Source organism: Tursiops truncatus, chromosome 13 (assembly GCF_011762595.2).
Source record: "Tursiops truncatus isolate mTurTru1 chromosome 13, mTurTru1.mat.Y, whole genome shotgun sequence".
In the NCBI taxonomy this organism is placed as follows: Eukaryota; Metazoa; Chordata; class Mammalia; order Artiodactyla; family Delphinidae; genus Tursiops; species Tursiops truncatus.
Genome location: NC_047046.1, coordinates 20,842,407 through 20,862,619, shown reverse-complemented (window position 1 = coordinate 20,862,619; position 20,213 = coordinate 20,842,407). Strand labels below are relative to the sequence as shown.

Here is a 20,213-nt window from a genome sequence, read left to right as displayed (position 1 = left end):
ATCCCAGAGGGCGGGATGGGCGGGGTGACTCCTGCTTGGCACCAGGCCCTGGCTGGGCCTGCACAGTGTGCTGAGGAGGGCGGGCCAGTCATGGAGTTCAGTATCTGGGTGTGCTCCCTCGGCCGGAGCTGAGCCCCCACCGCCAATTCCAGCTTTTCTCATTTCTGCTGAGTCAGAAGTTCACCATCAGCCCATCTTCAAACCCAGCTCTGTCCCATCCTGGCTGTGTGACCTTGGGCAGGTCACCTTGCCTCTCTGAGAGTCAGGCCCCGAAAAAGGAATAATGAGAATAATCATGATTCAGTAGGCCTCAGAACAGAACTATTGGTCACTGGGCAGCAGTAAATTAGAAGTCCTCTGAAATGACTGCTCCATTCCTTCCCTGCCTCAGGACTCCCGATTCCTTGTTCTCTTCTAATATAATTCGTGCTAAGGTGTGAATGGCTGTCAAATTTCTTTTCTGTCAAGTGAGTCTAATCCAAACATTACTATGGTCTGTGCTGTTTCTGGTGCTGTGTGACTGAATGAGAAGGAAATTTAGGGGATTTTCATTGAGGGTGTAGGAGAGGAATAGACTCCCTCACCCTTATCACCTAAAGTCCTTTCATGCAGCAGCTGGGGAGGGGCAAAGGGCACTGGTGTGGTTGGGGAGTCCACACTCTTAGTCTCTGTGGCTCTGAGCAGTTTGGCACTGTGTAAGGAAGTTACCAGCACGTAGCAGGCCCTTAGCAAATGTCTGTCTGGAGGATGACAAGAGAATGGGCTGTATTCGAGACCTGGACAATCCTCCCCTCCTCCGTTTCACTGCATCTGATGAACTCCTACACATCCTTCAGTGCCCAGTTTGGATGTGTCTCTTCCAGGAAGCCTTCCCAACTAACTTCAGGTCCAGTTAATCTTTGGGGAACTCTAGTCCATCAGAGATGGGCAAACACTGAGTTTATCCGGCCTAACTCTCCTATTTCCCAAGGGGGAGGGGAAAAACAAACCCAACAGGAGGTCTTCCCTTAGCTAAGGTCTCACAGCCCAAGTCAGAGGTGACAGCAGGAGGATTCGAACCAAACACCTTTAGATCTCCTTAGACCATCTTTAGGCATGAAAAGAGGGCCTGGACATGGCCTCTCTTCTGCTTCTGCCACTTTACCCCCATTAGGGCCTCCTGCAGAGTCAAGCACACAGCTAACGTCCTCTCTTCCTCCTTTCTCTGCAGCCCACGACCTCCCTCCGAACAAGGCCTCGGCAACCCAGCCCGGCAGCCACTTGCAGTGCCTGTCTGTCCACTGCACAGACGACGTGGGCGATGCCAAGGCCCGAGCCTCCGTGCCCACCTGGCGGTCCCTGCACTCCGACATTTCCAACAGATTCGGGACATTCGTGGCCGCCCTAACTTGAATTGACAAGAAATACCCCCTCCCCAACCAGGCCCTTCCCTCCCCCTTTTCTCCCCTCTCCCCCCTCCACCTGACCCCACCCCTACCCGCCCTGTTAATTTGAAAGGGCCACTATTGCTGAGTGGATGATTTTTTTTCTAGGTTGGTACCTGCTTAGTGGCATATGGACCGGAAAGGGTTAATTTAAAGGGAAAAAAAAAAAAACCTCAAAAAATTTTTTTAAAAAAGAAATTTGTCTGCCACGGTATGTTACCAGTGTTAACCCTTCTGCAGTTAGCAAACTTTTGCTGAAGCCTTTTTCCTGCTAGATAATTCCCATTTTTCTGTAATCTTGGCATACGTTTTTTAGATGACCTCTTTCCTTGTTTTATTTTCGTGCTGCTGTATGTCCAAGTATTGTTATTTCATAATAAGACAAGAGTTGCTTTCCTTTTTTATTCTCTTTTAGTCTTGTTCCTCCCCACCTCCCTCCCCACTGCCTGTTTTGTTTTTTTTTTTTTCCTTTTTGCTTTGTTCACTGCTTATTAAAATGGAAATCCTGGAGACTAGTAGTTCTGGAATATTGCCGGGTGAGAGTCAAATTGTCATCACAATATTATATATTGACACCCAACTGTCATCAGTCAGGCTGGAGCCAAACAATTAATGCCCCCCTTAGGTATTCCGCCTGGGATTTTGTTTTGTCTGTTCCCTAAGAAAATAGAGAGATATATTTTCGTTCCCACAAACACACCCTCAGCCTTCAGCTCCGTTCTCTCTTCTGCTGGAAGCTGCCTTTCACTGCCGTGGAGGTGATGACGTATCCAGTCCGCTCTGTGGGAAGGAGCCGGAATGTTCAACAGTGGTGTTTTCTCTCCTTTTCTGGGCCTCTGTACAAACGCCCAGGCTCTGAATTTTCACGCTGTGCCGAGCAGCCCTCGTCCGCGTGGGGATGGTGCCTGTCCAGCTTGCAGAGCCCCTAGAGGCTGCAGGCTCCCGGCTCTGCTACGGCCAGGTCAGCTGGGTCTTGGGTGCTGGAGTTGAGGATCAATTCTTAGCCCTGACCTTTCCTGACATCTGTTCCCAGCCAGGCATTGGGGGAAGAAGGAACAGGACTGGGTTATCTCCCCCACTTCTCCCGTTCCATCTCCAACCTGGGCGGCCCCCCATCCCTGGGAAGGACCAGGCTTTCGCCGGCACTTTTCGAGGGGCTTGTTGAGTGAAGGAGCCCCCAGGCTCTGCCTACCAAGCCCCCCTCCTCCAAGCCTGTGTGTATTCTCTGCAGGGGTTTGCAGACTCCTGAGGGCTAGAGGAGGGAGAAAGGAACCGGAACTAGTGACTTTGATTCTTGGGCCTTTTTTTAAACCCAGGAATCCTCCCTCCCCCTTTTTATTTAATCTCAGCCTGTTGCAAAACCAGGGCCACGTCCTGTGCATCTCATGAAGGAATAACTTCTTTGAGCGGAGGTGTGGGAGCAGCTGGGTGAGCAGGGCAGCAGAAAGCAGGGCTCCTGGATCCATCTGAGGCCTGTCACCTGGTCCTCCCAGGGCGGTGGTCAGTGGAGGCCCAGTGTTGGGGGGGGCACCTTTGGGTGCTGTTGATGACTCCCAAGGGCTTGTGTGACTCATGGGGGTGGTGGGAGGCACCCAGATTCCAGGGTGGGCCAGACAAGAAGTGACTGATATCACTTCACCCAAATCAGTAACTCTTGTAGTCGATTTCAGTTTCTGTGAACAAGCATCTTGCTAAATGTGGCATTTTGAGCCTTGTGCCCCCTCCATCCTCCCCCCGCCCCACGTCCCCAGAGTTTGCAGACCCGGCTTTTTTTAGCAAGTGACCTGAAGGCTTTGGGCTCACCGTACAACACTCACATTGTTTATTTCAAAGAACTTTTCAGCAAAGGGAGAAGAGCGTACAGAAAAATCTGTCTCTTTCCATTCCCCGCTCCTGTCTTTCCTTGGGCTGGCTTTTTCGGCTCGGGTCTGAGTCTGGACGGTCCGAGGTTCTTACACCGGCAGTCTGACCAGGGTTGACCCCGGCCCCCACAGAGGGCAGGCAGAAACAGGTGGTGTGAACTGATCAGTGAGAAGAAAGTGGGAGCTGACTCAGCCCCGGGTTCTGCCACCAAAGGAGAGAAAAGGTGAGGAAAAGCACCCCCCCACCCCGCCGCCACGGGCTGCAGGAGAGCCAGCCATAGTCTGAGCGAAACTCCACGACCCCTCTGATTCCACAACGTACAGCTGTTGGAGAGCTTCATCCTTTTATTTCTTAAACAGGCATGATTTCTCCTTAATTGCTTAAGGCCGGGGAGCCAAGTGTCTTGACTTCTGTCTTTGACTTGCCCTGTGTTGAGTCCATCAGCACATGGCCATCGTCTCATGGTCCTAGCAACCTCGGAAACCCCTGAAGTTTTAAACTTTCTCGCTCCCCACGACCCCAGAATTGAACAGCTTTAAAAATAGCCTTAAGCAAAAGGATGTTATTTCATTAAATTTGGTTTAATGGAAAGAATAAAAGCAGATTAAAAACACACCCAACCCACGAGACTCCACAAACACTGGTAATCGGTACTGCATAGCAAAACTCTTCGGGAAAGAATATGAAAACGTTATTGCACATGTAAAATATGAAAACTTAACTCTGCTGTGTGTTAGGCAATCCTATAATCTTTTTGACTCTTAAAAGAAATTCATTTCTGAAATGCTTGGTTGGAAGACTGTGACAATAGCTCATGAAATTGAGTGTTATTTTTTTCTTTCTTTTTTAAAAAAAATATGTAAAGTGCAGTCTTCTGTATTCATGCATATTGTATATACCTGTATATGTTTTCCTGAGCAGCTAAATAACAATAAATATGACGTTAATGGTGACTGTGGTACATTTGTGGGCGGGGCTTGCTTCATTTTTTCTCCACCCCCTCCCCTTCTTCCATGGGTCTCTTCAAATTCCATGGGGGTCTGGATGATGTAGTGTGTGTGTGTGTGTGTGTGTGTGTGTGTGTGTGTGTGTGTGTGTGTGTGTGTGTGTGTGTGTGTGTGTGTGTGTGCGTGTGTGTGTGTGTGCGCGCGCGCGCGCGCACGCGCGCACGTGTGTGTTGATGCTGTTCTAAATTGGGTCATCTCAGAATTTCTCTAGTTTGCACTATTGATCTTTGGGCTGCATAAGTCTTTGTAGTGGGGGAGGGGCCGCTGCCTTGTGCACTGTAGGATGTTTAGCAGCATCCCTGGTCTCTACCCACTAGATGCCAGTAACATCTCTTCTCCTCCCCCCTCCCTGGGACAACCCCAAATGTCTCCAAACATTGCCCGATGTCCTGTGCAGGACATGACCCCTGGGGCTGAGAACCACTGGTGCAGGAGGGAGGGGAGGGGCAAGGGGGGGAAGCCATCCAGATGGCTGTGCTGTGTGATGGTTATTCTTTTGGGTCCCAGCGTTCAGATCCCAGTAAGCCTTGTTACCTCTTGCAAGTTTCGTAGGCTCTCAGCTCCTGCTTTTCCTCATCTGTGAAATGAGTAACTCATGGAGTCGTTATAGGAGACGGTTTGTGTGGACGCAGCCCGTGGGAGGGCTCTATATGCATAAACTGTTAACGGCATGCCATGATCAGCTCACGGCGCAGCTGACAGTGTTTTGGAGGTGGGCTGTTCTGTGTTGGATGCTGCTTCCTCGGCTTACAGCCGTGGGCTGTGGGCAAGTGGTTTAACCCACCTCCATTTTCTTGTCTACAATGGAGCAAATCACATCTAGCTTGAAGGTTACTATGAGCACTAGCTCACAGGCCCTATAAAAGCTCTGGCTGTCCTATGGGCCACTCTTTGGGCAGCAACTTCACTCTGGCAACTGTAGACTCAGACTTAGGTCATTGCAGAGCCTTAGTCTACAGGGGGGGAACTGTGGTAGGGAGGAGATAAACAAGACGAGTAAATTGACAGGTAACTGTGAGGGGGATATGCCCAATAACCCATGGTGGTACAAGGGATGAATGTCACTCTGAGAGATCCATGAACCCCATGTAAGAGGCATAGGTAAGGCTTCCTCCAGCAGGTCATGCCCAGGTAGGATTTTGAAGGATGAAAAAGAGTTCACCTTATTCATCCGAACATACAATGGACCCTAATTTGGCAGAAATTTTGTTGAATTTCTTCCCTTCAGTTTCTAAAGTTTTCTTTTTCTAAAATATTATTTATTTATTTTGGCTTCACTGGATCTTAGTTGTGGCACATGGGTTCTTAGTTGCACCATGTGAACTCTTAGATGCAGCATGTGGGATCTAGTTCCCTGACCAGGGATTGAACCCGGGCCCCCTGCATTGGGAGTGCAGAGCCTTAGGCACTGGACCACCAGGGAAGTCCCTAAAGTTTTCTTTATACAGTTGACCCATGAACAATGTGAGTTTGATGTGTGCGGGTCCACTTATATGCAGATTTTTTTCAATAGTAAACACTACAGAGCTACACGATCAGAACTGGTAGAATCCATGGATGCAGAGCCACAGATATGGAGGAAACACATATAAAGAAAACCGACTGTAAATTATATGCGGATTTTCGGCTGAGGACAGGTCAGCATCCCAAAACCCCTCATTGTTCAAGGGTCAACAGCTTATTTGTTAGAATATAAAGTTTTAAGGACCACGGACTGGTGTATTGTTGGCGAGGGGGGAATCATGTGACACGGATGGGGCTGCAACACTGGGGTGTGTGTTGGCCCTGGGGAGGGCAGGGTGGGACTCCAGCTTCAGGCTGGTGTGTCTTGCCGGTTGGAGGAATGGTTGTCTCCTCCACCAAGCCGTGACAATTCCAGAGGGCTGAGGGTCTGTCTCACAGGGGACGATGAAGGAGCAGTCAGGTGGAAGGTGGCCCTCAGCCCTTCCAGAGCTGGGAGGTGGTACAGAAAAGGTACCCCATCCCACTTTCTTTTTAAAAAGATTGGAAAAGGATCCCAAGACCAGAGTAAAACATGATTTCCCTAACTGACGAGGGAATTAGCAGGAAGGACCCCACTTGGGGCACCACAACTGCACTGTAAAGGAGATAGAAGGTGTGAGAGATGCCAAGCTTTTGTCACCAGACTGGGCTGACCTGACCCGGAAGTGAATGGGAGCGAATACCCAATTCTGCATGTATAACAAAGTATCATAGGATGGGGATAAGACCCTAATATGACAATTATAATATAGTCTGATGAGGTATCCCAGGAACCTTGGAAAAAATTTTTTGTTGAGATAAAAATTTGTATAACACAAAACTCACCATTTTAATGATTTTAACCTGTATAATTCAGTAGCTTTTAGTATATTCACAATGTCATGCAACCATCATTGCTGTCCAACTCTAGAACATTCTTATCACCCCAAAGAGAAGCCTCATACCCATTTGCAGTCAATCCCAATGACCCTAGGTAGCCCCTGGCAACCACTAATGTACTTTCTGTCTCTGTGGCTTTGCCTATTCTGGACATTTCATATAAGTGGAATCATATAATATGTGGCCTTTTTGTCAGACTGCTTTTACTTAGCACAATATTTTCAAGGTTCACGGCTTTCTGTGGCTAAATAACATTCCATTGTATGACTATACCGCATTTTGTTTATCCATTCACCAGTTGAAGGTAATTAGGGCTGTCTTTACTTTTTGGCTATTGTAGGAAGCGCTGCCATGGACATTCACATACACGTTTTTGTGTGGATGTACTTTTTCAATTCTCTTGGGTATCTCCCTAGGAGCAGAACTACCTGGTCATAGAAACTCTGTGTTTACCTGTCACACTGTTGGCTGCAGCAGCTACAGCATTTTACAGCTTGGAAGGAGGTTTCGGTTTGTTTTCTTAACCAGGGTTCCCCACTCGCCCTTTTTCACAGTTAAAAAAATTGAGGGATAATTTATGTACAAAGAAATGCGCAGATCCTCAGTGTGTAATCTGACGTGTTCTCACGTGTCTACGCCTGTGTAACCCAAAACTCTATCAATATTATACACTATGACACACTTCCCAGAAAGTTCCCTCCTGCTCCTTTCCAGTCACCAACCCACCCCTAAAGTAACAACGGATCGGATTTCTATCACCATTGCTTTGTTTTGCCTGTTCTTTAATCTTGAATGTCCTGTAAATAGAATCAAACAGCCTGCACTCTTAGGGGTCTGATTTCTTTCACTCTGTATAATGCTTTTGAGGTTGCATGAGTCAGTAGTTTATTCCTTTTTATTGCTGAGTAGTAGTTAATTGTATGGATATAACACTGTTTATTCATTCACCTGTTGATATGCATGTCAGTGGTTTCAGTTTGGGGTTACTAGGAATAAAACTACTACGAAGACTTGTGTACAACTTTTTGGCTGAGTCATATAGGAGGTGCATGTTTTCCTTCTTAAGAAACTGTCAAACCATTTTTCAAAGTGGTTGTGCCACTTTTCATTCCCATTGGCAGCATCTGAGAGCTCCAGCTCCTTGTAACATCCTTGCCAACACTCGCTACTATCTATCTTTTTAACTTAGCCAGTCTAATGTGTGTGTGTGTGTGTGTGTGTGTGTGTGTGTGTGTGTGTGTGTAGTGATATCTCATTGTGGTTGTAATTTTTATTTCCCTAATGATGTTTCATGTACTTTCATGTGTTTATTTGCTCTCTGTATATCTTTTTTGGTGAAATGTCTGTTCAAATCCTTTGTCCAATTATTTATTCGGTTGCTTGTCTTTTTGTTATTGAATTCTAAAAGTTCTTTATATATTCTGGATACAAACCCCTTCTCTGTGTGTTGCAAATATTTTCTCCCAGTCTGTGGTTTTTCTCCTAGTGTCTTCTGAAGTGCCAACGTTTTCAAATTTCACAAGTTCCACAAAGTCCATTTTATCAAGTTTCTTTTATGGTGAGAGCCATTTGTGTCTTCCCTGGGGTCCTGCTTTCTTCTAGTAGCTTTATGGTTTTACATTTAGCTTTCACGTTGAGCTTTCTATGATACATTTTTTTAAATTTATTTATTTATTCGGCTGCGCCGGGTCTTAGTTGCGGCATGCAGGATCTTTGCTGCTGGGTGCGGGATATTTTTAGTCGCGGCATACCGGCTTCTCAGCTGCTGCATGCGAACTCCTAGTTGCGGCATGTGGGATCTAGTTCCCCAATCAGAGATTGAACCCAAGCCCCCTGCATTGGCAGCGAGGAGCCCCAGCCACTGGACCACTAGGGAAGTCATTTTGATTGAGGTTTGCATATGGCATGAGGCAAAGGTAAGAGTTCTGTATTTCCAGAATATCCAATTGTCCCAGCATCATTGGTTGAAGAGATTTTCCATTCCTCCATTAGACTGTTTCGGTACCCTTGCTGAAAATCATTTGACTGTATATGTGGGGGGTTATTTCTGGACCCTCTGTTCTATTGATTTAGTTGCCCCTCTTTTGCCACATGGATAAATGTTAAGCTGGGGGTCACATGGGAGTTTTGGTATGCTTTCTCTGAAGAATGGACAAGAGAGGGACTCTAGAAGAAAGGGATCAGTGTGTCCTACCATAATTCTAAAATAAACACTTTGAAAACAGGACAATGTCACTGTTGCCTCATGAAGGCCCCTGGCCTGGCCTGAGAACATGTTTTTTTTTTTTTTTTTTTTTGAAAATGAGGTCAACTCATCTGAGAAAGATGTTGGAGACTGAAAGATGTTGAGACTCCTTGCACCAATGGAAAGGCTTGGAGAGAGTTGAGAAAGGAGTGACTTCATCATTGTGAGGCTGGGGATTGCTCAAGGCTGCATTTGGGCACCTCATGTGCCATCCTGCCCCAGGCTTCCCAGAAACATTGCTCAGTCTCTCCATTTTTTTTTTTTTTTTTTGCGGTACGCGGGCCTCTCACTGCTGTGGCCTCTCCCGTTGCGGAGCACAGGCTCCGGACACACAGGCCCAGCGGCCATGGCTCACGGGCCCAGCTGCTCCGCGGCATGTGGGATCTTCCCGGACCGGGGCACGAACCCGTGTCCCCTGCATCGGCAGGCGGACTCTCAACCGCTGCACCACCAGGGAAGCCCAGTCTCTCTATTTTATATGCAAAGAAACGGAGGCTCAGAATGTCCAGTTCAAGGTCATGCAGCAGGTCAGCAACAGAGCCAGAACCAAATACCCTGCCTCCCTGCCTCCTGCCACTAACTGTCACTTGTCCCAAGACCCGGGCCCAAGCTAACTGGAGGGCAGGGCAGCTCCACACAGGAGGAAGTTTGTTTTGTTCACCTCAGTATCTGCAGCAGCCAGCACAGGGCCTGGCACACAGTGGAACCGCACTAGATATGGGTCGAATGAAAGGCACTGTTGGTGGTTCCCTCTTTTTTGCTCGAAGACCTCCTCGCCTTTGGCTGCTGTTGGGTTAATAGGTGGGGAATGGGGCTAGTGTCTGGGAGTGGGAGCTGATTGTTCAGACTCTTGACTCTGGCTGATGTACACTCCCGGGGCCACTCACGGCTGTGCTCACAAAACCCACAACAGGTGATAAATGAATCCTGTTATGAGACGGAAGATAGAGGAAGGAGAAGGAGATAGAGGGTGACAAGGGATTGCTTAGGAATGCCTCCCTGAAGAAGGTCAGGGGAAGAGACAAAGAAAGTCAGGGAGCGAGCCAAGCAGATATCAGGACAGCGGGAACAGCACGTGCAAAAGCCCTGTGGTGGGAGTATCTCTGGCACGTTGGAGGAAGAGTGAGGTGGCCAGGATGATAATGTTCTGATGGGCCGAGAGTTTGTAGAGAGGCAGAACAGCAAGGGGCTTTCAGAAACTAGTCCCCGTCCTCTGAATCTCTTCCTCTGGTACATTAAAAGACAAGAACTGAAATAAACATCCTCTTTTTCTCACCGTTCTCTCCTGGGATTCCAGAGTTTTGCTTCTGACCCCACTTGCTACCTTATTACCTGGGCCTGACCTGTGTCCCAGGGTCTCTGAGTCTATGGCTCCACTCAAACGTCACTGGTTATCAGCCGTTCAACCCACTTTATTTTGCCGATGGAAGTGATACAAAGATCTGTGTGTGCAGAGGTTGCCAGGCCCCAGGGGACAGCACCAGGGTCTGGGGATGCAGGGAAGGGGAGGTTCCAGGGAATGGCTATGATGCTCCTTGACTTGAGCTGGGAGCTCAACTTTAGGTATTGATGGTTTGGGGTTTCAGTACAATTTCTGGCTTGCAGGGATGGGGAGGGAATTGCGAATACTGCTGCTGTTGCTGCTGATACTGACTGCCGTTCACTGAGCACATGCCTGGGGACTCCCCAAGCATCAACCATAAGCCCAGGCTTCTTGTCCCCATTTTCTGGGATTCTAACCCAGGCCTGCCTGACTCCCCATCCACAATTCTGCCTGCTGCTCTGCAACCACCAGAAGGCCCCGGTCCAGCAGGGTGCACGAGGTGTGCTTTGAACAGATGGTGCGAGGAAGCCTGTGCTGAATTCCCCCCTAACCAGCCAAGGTTCCCCTCTCCAGGCCTTAGCTTCCCCATCTGAAAAATAGGCTTAAGCAAGTACCTGCCTCAGAACCTCCCAAAGCAAGGCTTCCCTGAGAGCAAAAGAGAAAGGGGGAAAGGTGAAAATGGTGAACTCCAGTGGGAGTTGGGGGAACACCCTCGTCCGTTATCAGAACCTGTCCAGCCAAGGGTTATTGATCGCCCGCGGTATTCCAAGTGCTGCCTAGGTGCTCGCCCAGCACATTCAATGCTCAGGTAGACCTGAGAGGCGGTCTTGGAATCCTTCCTAGTTTACAAATGGGGAGAGTGAAGTTTAGGGATCTGCAGTCTGCAGGCTGAGATCACCCAGGAGGTGAGTGGCTGGCTGGGTGCACATCTGGGAAGCTCAGAGCTCCGAGCTTGGGGCTGGCTGTGGGGGTGATGGGGCTCTTCTTCTATTTGTACTTTTTATAGGGATTTGAGCAAGCAGGAATAACCTTCCCCTTCCTGCAAGGTCCTATGACTACCTTGTTTTTCTAGGGAGGATTTTTCTAGGGGACCCAGGAGGAACTGGAACCCAGGTCTGGCATTGTCCCCTTTGTTGTTCAGATAGGGGTGTTAGCTTCATTCTATGATGTGGGAGGTAACGGGGAGAAGGGAGGGGCTGGGTGGCAGACAGCCCATCAGCTCTAAATCTTGCTCCCTGGTTGACGGCTACTCTCTGAGCCTCAGTTTCCTCATCTGCAAAATGGGGCTGATTTTAGCACCTACTGCATAGAGATGCAAGGATTAAATGCAGTAAGAGGGTTTTGCACAAGGCTGCTCTGGGCAAGCATCCGGTACCTGTCAGCTGCTCTTGGTGGTAGAATTAAACATTATGTGCCTTGGTTTCTCCCTTTGCAAAATGGAGGTAGTGATAATGAACAATAATAGGAAACACTCATGTGATGCTATGTGCAGGGGCTTGATCGAAGCATTTTACTTCCACTGATGAGTTATAATAACAGCTTAGGAGGCCAGCTCTATTATGAGCCCCATTTTCCAGAGAAGGAAGCCGAGACACAGAGAGGTGAAGCCACTTGGCCGAGGTCACCTGGGCCAAGCTCCCCATCCTGGGGCCTAGTCATGCTCAGCGTAGGGCCAGGATTGGCCAGCCCCTAATGGATGATAACAATGAAGCTCAGAGAGGTGTAGCCACTTACCTGAGGGCACACAGCCTGCCAGTGACAGAGCACAGGCCCAATTTGGGTCTTTCAGGTTTAAGGTGTCAGGTCGTTTTTGCTCTGCCTGCCCTGCTCTGTGCCCTGCATGCAGTAATCACTGGACCAGTGCTCTCTCTGTTCCCTGCCCAGGCCAGGTCCTGGTCAAATCTCCCATCCTTTTGACTGCTGTTGGCTCAGGAGGTGAGGAGAAGAGGCTTGGGCGGAGGAGCCTCCTGATTTTCATGCCTCCCCTTGCTCTGGCTCTGGCTGTGGCAGCCTCCCCTCCTGCCTTCCTGTGGGAGGTGGGAACTCCCTCCTCTTGGGGCTGGAGCCTGGCAGATCTGGCCAGTGGGATGGGGGCTGGAGTGGGGGGCTGGGGTGCCGCAGGGACTGCGGATCAGTGTCACCAAGCACTGTGGCTGCAGCCTTGGTCCCATCATTATAGCCCCTCCTGCCGTGTTGGGGGAGCCTGACCGCACGGGAATCTCACCCGTGGGAGCACATTCTTACTGGCTGTGCCTCCGGAGCCCCACCAGCCACCCCAAGCAGGCTTTGTCCCGGGGAGGAAGCCTCAAGAGTTCTGAGCCCCTCGGAGGACAAGGGGCTCACTGAGGCTCCCAGGCCAGGCAGAGGGGGAGGGGAGGGGGAGGGCAGAGCCACTGACAAGGGCTGACAAGGCTGCTTGTGCCATGCAAACTCCGCAGGACCTTGAAGACCTTGTCTCTGGGAGCATCGATTTACCCATCTGTGAGATGGGGTGACTGGGAGGTGCCGAGAGTCCACAGTGGCTGCTTGTTACCTGTAGCTGTTACATTCCTAATGTAAGGGGTTGAATATTGTTGATATAGATACTGAGCCTACCATCTTGTGTGGAACTCCTGGCACCAGCTATGTTTCCAAATCTAGAATTTGGGAGAACTTAGAAAATTTGGGTAAAGTAGGACCTATATCACATGCTCAGTGACACGCCTGGGGGGCTGCAGTCAAATGTTAGAAACCATTGGAACAGTCTCATTAGTGGGATTAGTGGGAACTCCAGGCATGAGAATTCGACAAGAACTTTCTGTTTTTAGAGCCCTTTTAGATTTCAGGATTGCATATAACAGAATGTGATCGTTTATTGCTATAATTCATTCACTCATTCATTTATTCATTCATTCTGCAAATATTTGAGCATCTGCTGTGCGCCAGACACCGCTTCAAGTCTGGAGGACCCAGGAGGGAACAGAGCAAACCCCTGCCCCATGGAGCTCACACTGGGGTCTGGGGGAGTGATGGCTATGCCTGCGTCTACAGGTACCTGCAGGTTTGTGGGGTCATCACACTTTGTTTACGGATGAGGAAGCCAGTGTTAGGCACACCGAACACTCACATTTTCTTAGAACCTTTTCCCTGTATCATGTTAAAGGTGGACATGGGGATGGGATAGTGATGGGCTTCTGAAGTGGACCCCATGGTCATGGTCAGCTTGAAGATGAGGGAACAGGCCTGCCATGAAGTCACTTCATGGCAGGCAAGGCAGGGCCTGAGTGGTCTGCGGCCCCCAGAGTCCGGCCCCACTTGGGGCTGGAGGAGTGCTGTGTGGGTGTTGGGGTGTTGGATGGGCTTGGGTTTGAGTCCTGTTGGACCTCCTGCTGGCTGTGTGACCTTAGGCAGGAGAGGCTGCCTCTGGGGCCTCAGTTTTCTCACCTGTAAAATGGGCTAAATGATTCCTTTGAAGGGCTTCCGGAAAACTGAATTACTGAGCTGGATGCTTTAGGCCTGTAGCAGCTCAAACTCTGAAACAAAGTGGCTTTTGTCTCTGGGGTTTGGAACAGGGTCTCCCCCTTCAGTGAGCAGCTGTACCACTTGGAGCAAGGGCAGAGGGACATATAAGAGGCTACAGAGGCCCAGGTCCCCGTCCAGATGCTCTGACCTGATCCTCTGGTTGTGGGGTCTGAAATGCTGACTTATGGGCCATGTGGTGAACCTCAGGTTGAGAGCACCTCCCACCCCCAGCTCGGTCAGCTCGGTCCTGGTGACAGCTGACCCTTTGTAGTGGGGAGAAGAGTGGGTGGCCAGGCCAGCTTGGGATGGGGATAGAGGACCAAGGGCTGTGGACCATGAGCTCAGACACAGCTGGGCTGGCTTCTTGACCATTCAGGATAGGTTGGCTACATAATTTGGGGGGCCCAGTGCAGAATAAAAACGTGGGCCCCTTTTTCAAAAGGCAGGAAAAAAAACACACAAAAAGGCACTAACATACAGAGCTTCTCCCTTTCTTCTGTGGTGACTCCCTCAACTTCCGGTGTTTTTTATTTGTTATTTAATGTGGGTCTAAGTTAAGAAAAATTAAACTTTTGAATTATTAGCATGAATTTCATCACTCATCTTTATATTGTGCAATGCCAGTTCAAAGAACAAATATAAGAGCATTTAGTTCACGTGTGGAATCATCGAAATTACACAATTTGTATTTGTACTTGGTACATGCATGTGTACTTTGTTTCAACCAGAACTGTGGAAATGCTGCTGAAAATGAACTCAACTGTCTTTTTTTTTTTCTTGGAACTCAACTGTTTTTATTTCACTTCTTGATACACGCACATTCTACCAAGACTCTCCCCTTGGAGAGAGGCTTACTGAAATGAAGAGGAATTGTGGGTTACTCTCTCCTTCCTTTGCCATCATTTTCGGCATCAGTAAACACAAATTGGAAAGGATGCCATTGTGTTCCTTGGCTGTCTGTGTTTCTTAGTGCCTTCTGTATTTGAAGTAAGTTTGGTGGAAAGGGACGTTTCTCCGGGCTGGCAGCACCTGCACTTACTCAATCTCAGATGCAAACTGCTTACCTTGTACTTGATTTGTCTCTCACTGAATTCCCATTATGTAGGGGTGTCTGCCCAAGTTCTGTGCTCACAGAGCATCGTGAAAGCTACACGGGTACCGGGCAACAAGAAACAGCAGCGGACATGCGTTATATATATCTCATCTGCTTGCACACATTCTCCTTTGTCCCATGGGACTTCACTTAACAAAACACGTTTGCAGATAAAACTATGAAGAATTTTAAGACGGCGACAGCAAAACATTAAACCAAGCGTGGGGCCCTGGTGAGCGTGGGGTGTGTAGGCTGTACACGTCACATGCTTGTGAAGCTGGCCCTGTTCCAGGGACACTGCTTCCCTTGCAGATGGGGAAACTGAGGCCCTGAGAGGGGAAGGGACCCAGATGAGGTCATAGATGGCCAAACTAGGACCTCTCTGTACCTCAGCATCCTCATGGCTGGATTGGATTTGCCTCATGGGGACGGGTGCTGGTGAGGGACAGAAGTGGACTGAGTTTACAGAGGACAATAATCTTCCTGCCTGCTGCACTTCAAACCCTTGCTTATTTCTTCATTATGTTGGCTGACTATTTACTATGTGCTGATCCTAGCCCTGAGGAACTTCCCATCTGGGGACAGGGCCCTTCTTCCAAGCCTGGAGACACTGTGTAGTCCAGACCCTGTCCAGACCCTGAAACCAGAGGCCACAACTCTGATCACCCCTTGATAAGTGGCCAGAGGGTGGGACATTAATGCCAGCATCTGACTGAGGTGTCATTGGGGACAGGCTGCGAATTTGCTGAGCGTTTCAACAGCTAAAGAAAGGGCATTTCAGTAAGAGGGCATGGCCCGGGCAAAGGCTTAGGGGTTAGCAAGGGTTTCAGGGGAAAACTTTCAAAGCCTAGAACCTTGAGGAGGAGAGGTGTAGGCAAAGAAGGAGGTTTGAGCCAGAGACCCCAAAGGAGAGCCTCAGGGGTCACGTGACTCTAAATCCCATCCCCCACCCAGACAATTCTTGGGCCAGGCCTCCAGCCAAGATTTCTCCTTGGAACTTGGCTCTTTGTACAGAGCTGAAGGATCCCTGACAACCCTGGCTCATGGCCTAGATGTGCCAGATCTATCTTTTTTTCCCTTTCTTTCTTCCTTTCTTTCTTTCTTCCTTCCTTCCTTCCTTCCTTCCTTTCTTTCTTTCTTTCTTTCTTGCTTGCTTTCTTTCTTTCTTTCTTTCTTTCTTTCTTTCTTTCTTTCCTTTCTTTCTTTCTTTCCTCTTTCTCTCTCTTTCTCTATTCTCTCTTTCTTTTCTTTATTCCTTCCTTCCCTCTTCCCTCCCTCCCTCCCTTTCTTCCTTTCTTCCTTCCTTCCTTCCCAGGCCTGGGGCCTAGAAGTTCCTCCACTGAGTCCCTGCACGAAAATACCAGTGACTTTGCTTATCCAGCTGACAGTGTGTTAAGCGCTGGGCCAAGCCTGTGTGTCTTCTCCCCAGATCCTCTGAACCCCATCATCTTAAAGATGAGAAGTCTGAGCTCAGAGAGCTGAAGTGACTCCCCCAAAGTCATTGTGAATGGGGGAACTGGGTTTAAGCCCAGGTCACTTGGTGCTCCCCTGTGGACCTGGAACCACCAGGCCACACTGTCACAGGCCTGCATGCTCCCATCTCCCTGCCCTTTTTGCCTCCTTACCTCTTTTCCCTCCACCTATTGAACTCCTACTCATTCTTCAGAACCCTGCTCAAAGGGCCTTTTCTTTGTGTCTTTAAGCCCCCAAGCAGGGACCATTCCACTTCTCCCTCCTGCAAATATTTGAGTTCCTCTATGTTCCAGGCATGGTGCCGGGTCCTAGGGAAACATTGATGAATAAACTTACCTGGTTCTGCCAAGTAAGTAGGAAGTAAGCACAAACCAATACATTGTTACTAGTTGTGAAAACAGGTATGAAGGACATGAACTGTGCACTTTAATAAAGAATGATAGGTTGGGATTACTCTAGGTGATCAGAGAAGTTCTTTTGAAGGGGTGAGATTTGAAAGTGCCTTTCAGGCCTAGTAACTGGCAGGTGCAAAGGCCCTGAGGCAGGAAGTGCTTGATGTGTGCGAGAACAGCAAGGAGGCCAGGGCAGTTAGACTGGAAGGAGAGAAGAAAGGGTGGTTGGAGATGAGCCCATGAGATGGGCAAGCCTCACATAGAGTCGTCCCCTGAGGCACTGAGGTTTTGGGGTCTCTGCTTCCCTCCTGGAGCAGAGAGATCAGATTAAATCCTCCTGGTGTCTCCAGAGCAGGGCCTGACACTAGGAGGTGGTCAGCAGGTAGGTGACAGGCAGCTCTGCCCCCTCCCTCCTCTCTTCTGCTCAGGAAGGCAGCTGGGCCCTCCCCACTTGGCTGCCCCCTCGGGGCACCTCCTGAGGGGCACAGTGGGTCAGCTGGATGGGGGGGCATGAGGGGTGCTGATGTAGGACCCGAGAGAGGGCCAGGGAGGCACTCTTTTGGGAGGCAGGCACCATCTGCAGCTCATTTTCCTGTGTCATTTGCATTTTCTCTGAAATCATTTAGTTTTTACGGCTCCAGCCAAATGCTCTGTCACGAAGGCCACAGCTTTAAAGGAGCATCAGGGGAGCTAGTGGGCATCGGGTGTGGCCCCTCTGGGCGTCTAGCCTTACTGGGCTCCCTCTCCAATCCCTTCTCCTGCCCAAGGCAGCTGCACTCTTGGAGCAGAGGGGATAAGAGCCATGAGTCATGCACAGCTAGCATTTGTGGAGGCTCCCCCGTGCCAGGCTCCTTGTTCAAAAAGCACTGTTCAGTCTCCACGAGAGCTGGGCACAGGGTGGAGGCCGCTGTCCACACAGGTCAAAGCGTGCCGCGTCCAGCAAACTGGCAGGGAAACTCCTATTCTCATGTTAAGGGTGGGCAACTCTGCCAGGTAGGTCTGCCAGCTTCACACCCTGCATCTCCCTGTTCAGGACAGGAAGGGTTCCCTGAGGTCCTTTGCTACAACCAACCCCTGTATAGTTGAGGAGACTAGGTCCTTCAAATAGACGGGAAAAGGCGGAGTCGGGATTTAAACTAGGAATGTCTGCTTCGGAGAAGGGTAAATGATGTAACTTCAGCCGTAAATAAGGCGAAACTTCTAAAAGTGTGGGACTGGCTCTGCTCAGAGGATGTTGGGGAGATAGAGTCCTGCATGAAGCATCTGTGGGGCACGTCACAGCTGCCACTGTGTCTTGAAGGGTGGGGTGCAGTCCCCTCAGTGGGACATGTGATGAAGTATTTGAATTCCCTAGTGAGACGGCTATTTCTTCCCAGTTCCATGACATCAGGGAAGGACTCCTGCGGGTGCGAATGTGTCTTTAACATCTCTCTCCACCTCTTACTCATCTCCCTTTTTAACAAAGAAGCCCAGAGCCTTCTGCAGGCAGTGCTGTCTGGCTAGAATTTAGCGACAGTTTGGTTAAGAAGGAACCATCTGAGCTGATCCCAGAAAGGTCACTGGGAGTTTGCCAGGGAACAGGGAGAAGCATTCTGAGTGGAGGGAACACCTGGGGTATAGACCTGGCCGCCTGGAGGTGTGTGGCGTATTTGGGAGAGAGGGGTTACTATTTGATGTGACTAGGACTGTAGGGTGTGGGTGACAAAAGTGGGAAGGGTCTCGAGGGGGAAGGGCCCCAGTACCATATACAAAAGGGCTTGGGATTTGTTCTGTCTGATGGGAGTTGGGGAAGGGCTTTGAGCAGAAGCAGGGGTTTTGGGCAGAGTGAGACGAGGTAGGTAGGCAGTCTAACAATGATATTGACTTGGAGGAGGATGGTGGCTTTGGGGAAGAAGATAGCAGAGCTGGTCTGACAAGTAGGCTTTGCCTAATGGTAGTGGTGATGAAGATAGTGTTGATGATGGTAATGATATGGTGACAATAATGGTCGTGATGAGACGGTGATGATAATGTGGTGGTGCTGGTGCTGGTGGTGCCGGTGATTATGACGATTATGATGGTGATGATCGTAATGATGGTGATGATGGTGATTATGGTAATGATGTTGATGGTGGTGATGATGGTGTTGGCTATGGTGGTGGTGATTGTGGGGGTAATAGCATAAACACTACTATCAACTGACATTGACTTTTATATTCCTCACTTCATTGATATTATTAAACCACTATTGTATGGGATTGACATCACTTTTATCCCCATTTTTCAGATGAGGAAACTGAGGCTTGCCCATGGCCAGCTAGCTAAAGAATGGCAGAGTTGGGGTGGGGTGCCAGGCTGGCCTAACAACTGAGCACTGAGCTCTGGACTCCATGCCTCCTGCTTCCAGGCAGTAGGTCGGAGAGGCTGTGCCCTAGCCTTCCCCCAGCCCAGGGCACCGAGATAACAGGTTTCCCTCATCTGTGGCCTTTGTCCTTCTCTGACCATATGAGTTTAGACTTTGAAGGCATTGACTGCACCTTTGGCTGGGAGCTTGTCATCCTCTTGGCTTTGGAGCCTGTTCTCTGGTCCCCAGGGAAGGAGAAGAAGCCTTTCCATAGTCCTTAGTTCTTTTGTGCCAAAACCTTGCCCATGTGAGATGAGTGTAGAGGAATTTGGTCCATGTGGATCCAATTTCTCTTGGAATATACAGCAAATGATGCTGGACAAAGGCAGGCGGCCTTGGCTGGACCTAAAATATGTGGGCAATCGCTTCTGAGATGTTTGACAACTCCAAGACTCAGCAGAATGGCCGGCAGCACTGGGCTGTGGCAACCGGTCCAGACATGAGGAACCAAATGCCACGGCTCATCCTGTGAATGTGCCAGGGACACGTGGACAGGGACCAAGATGCAGGGGAATTCAGCCAGGCTGGGTGAGGTGCTGAGCAGGGCTGCTCAGACACGAGAGACTCTTCCCTCTGGGAAACACAGTATCACATTGTGTCGGGAGTGAGGGTTTTCTTTTCCAGTGTGTGACCTGTGTCCCTTGACCTTGTTTAAACTTAAGGGACTCTCTCTGTGAAATGGGGCAGGCAGAACTGGGGAGTATCAAGCACAGCCAAAGCAAGTATTCTGGTTTTATCCAACTTCCTTTTCCTTCCAGGCATCTGTTCCTCCTCTTCTTAACACGTGCTTTTGATGGGGGCTGCCAATCATAATATCCCACCCTCTGACTGCAGTGACTGGGCTAAAGATGGGCATGTGACCTACACTGGGCCAATCAGAGCCTTCCCTGGGATTTCTGCTCTTGGGCTGGGTGAAGGTAACTCCTTTTCCTCCATAGAGGGAGCTGTTCCCTGCTCTGTGGAGAGTTTGGTCTGAAAGAAAGAAGGTGACCAGTAAGGAGAGAAGCAGATGAAGACAAAGGAAATGTCCAGGTGAGGTTGGCATCCTGGAGGTCTGCCTCACACCTGTCCTCACAGAATTTTTGGTGACAAGAGCCAAGAACATCTTTTGCTTTGCTTAAGCTAA

At 49.4% G+C, this 20,213-nt stretch overlaps 1 protein-coding gene across 1 annotated transcript in view; it reads left to right on the top strand.

Annotated features, from left to right (window-relative positions):
- Positions 1–4,240, top strand: part of MN1 (MN1 proto-oncogene, transcriptional regulator) — a 47,755-nt gene extending 43,515 nt beyond the window's left edge. Inside the window, exon 3 of the mRNA XM_073790267.1 lies at positions 1,211–4,240. Coding sequence (XP_073646368.1) covers positions 1,211–1,392 — 182 coding nt within the window. The 3' untranslated portion in view covers positions 1,393–4,240. The remainder of the gene's footprint in view (positions 1–1,210) is intronic.
- Positions 4,241–20,213: the final 15,973 nt, after the last annotated feature.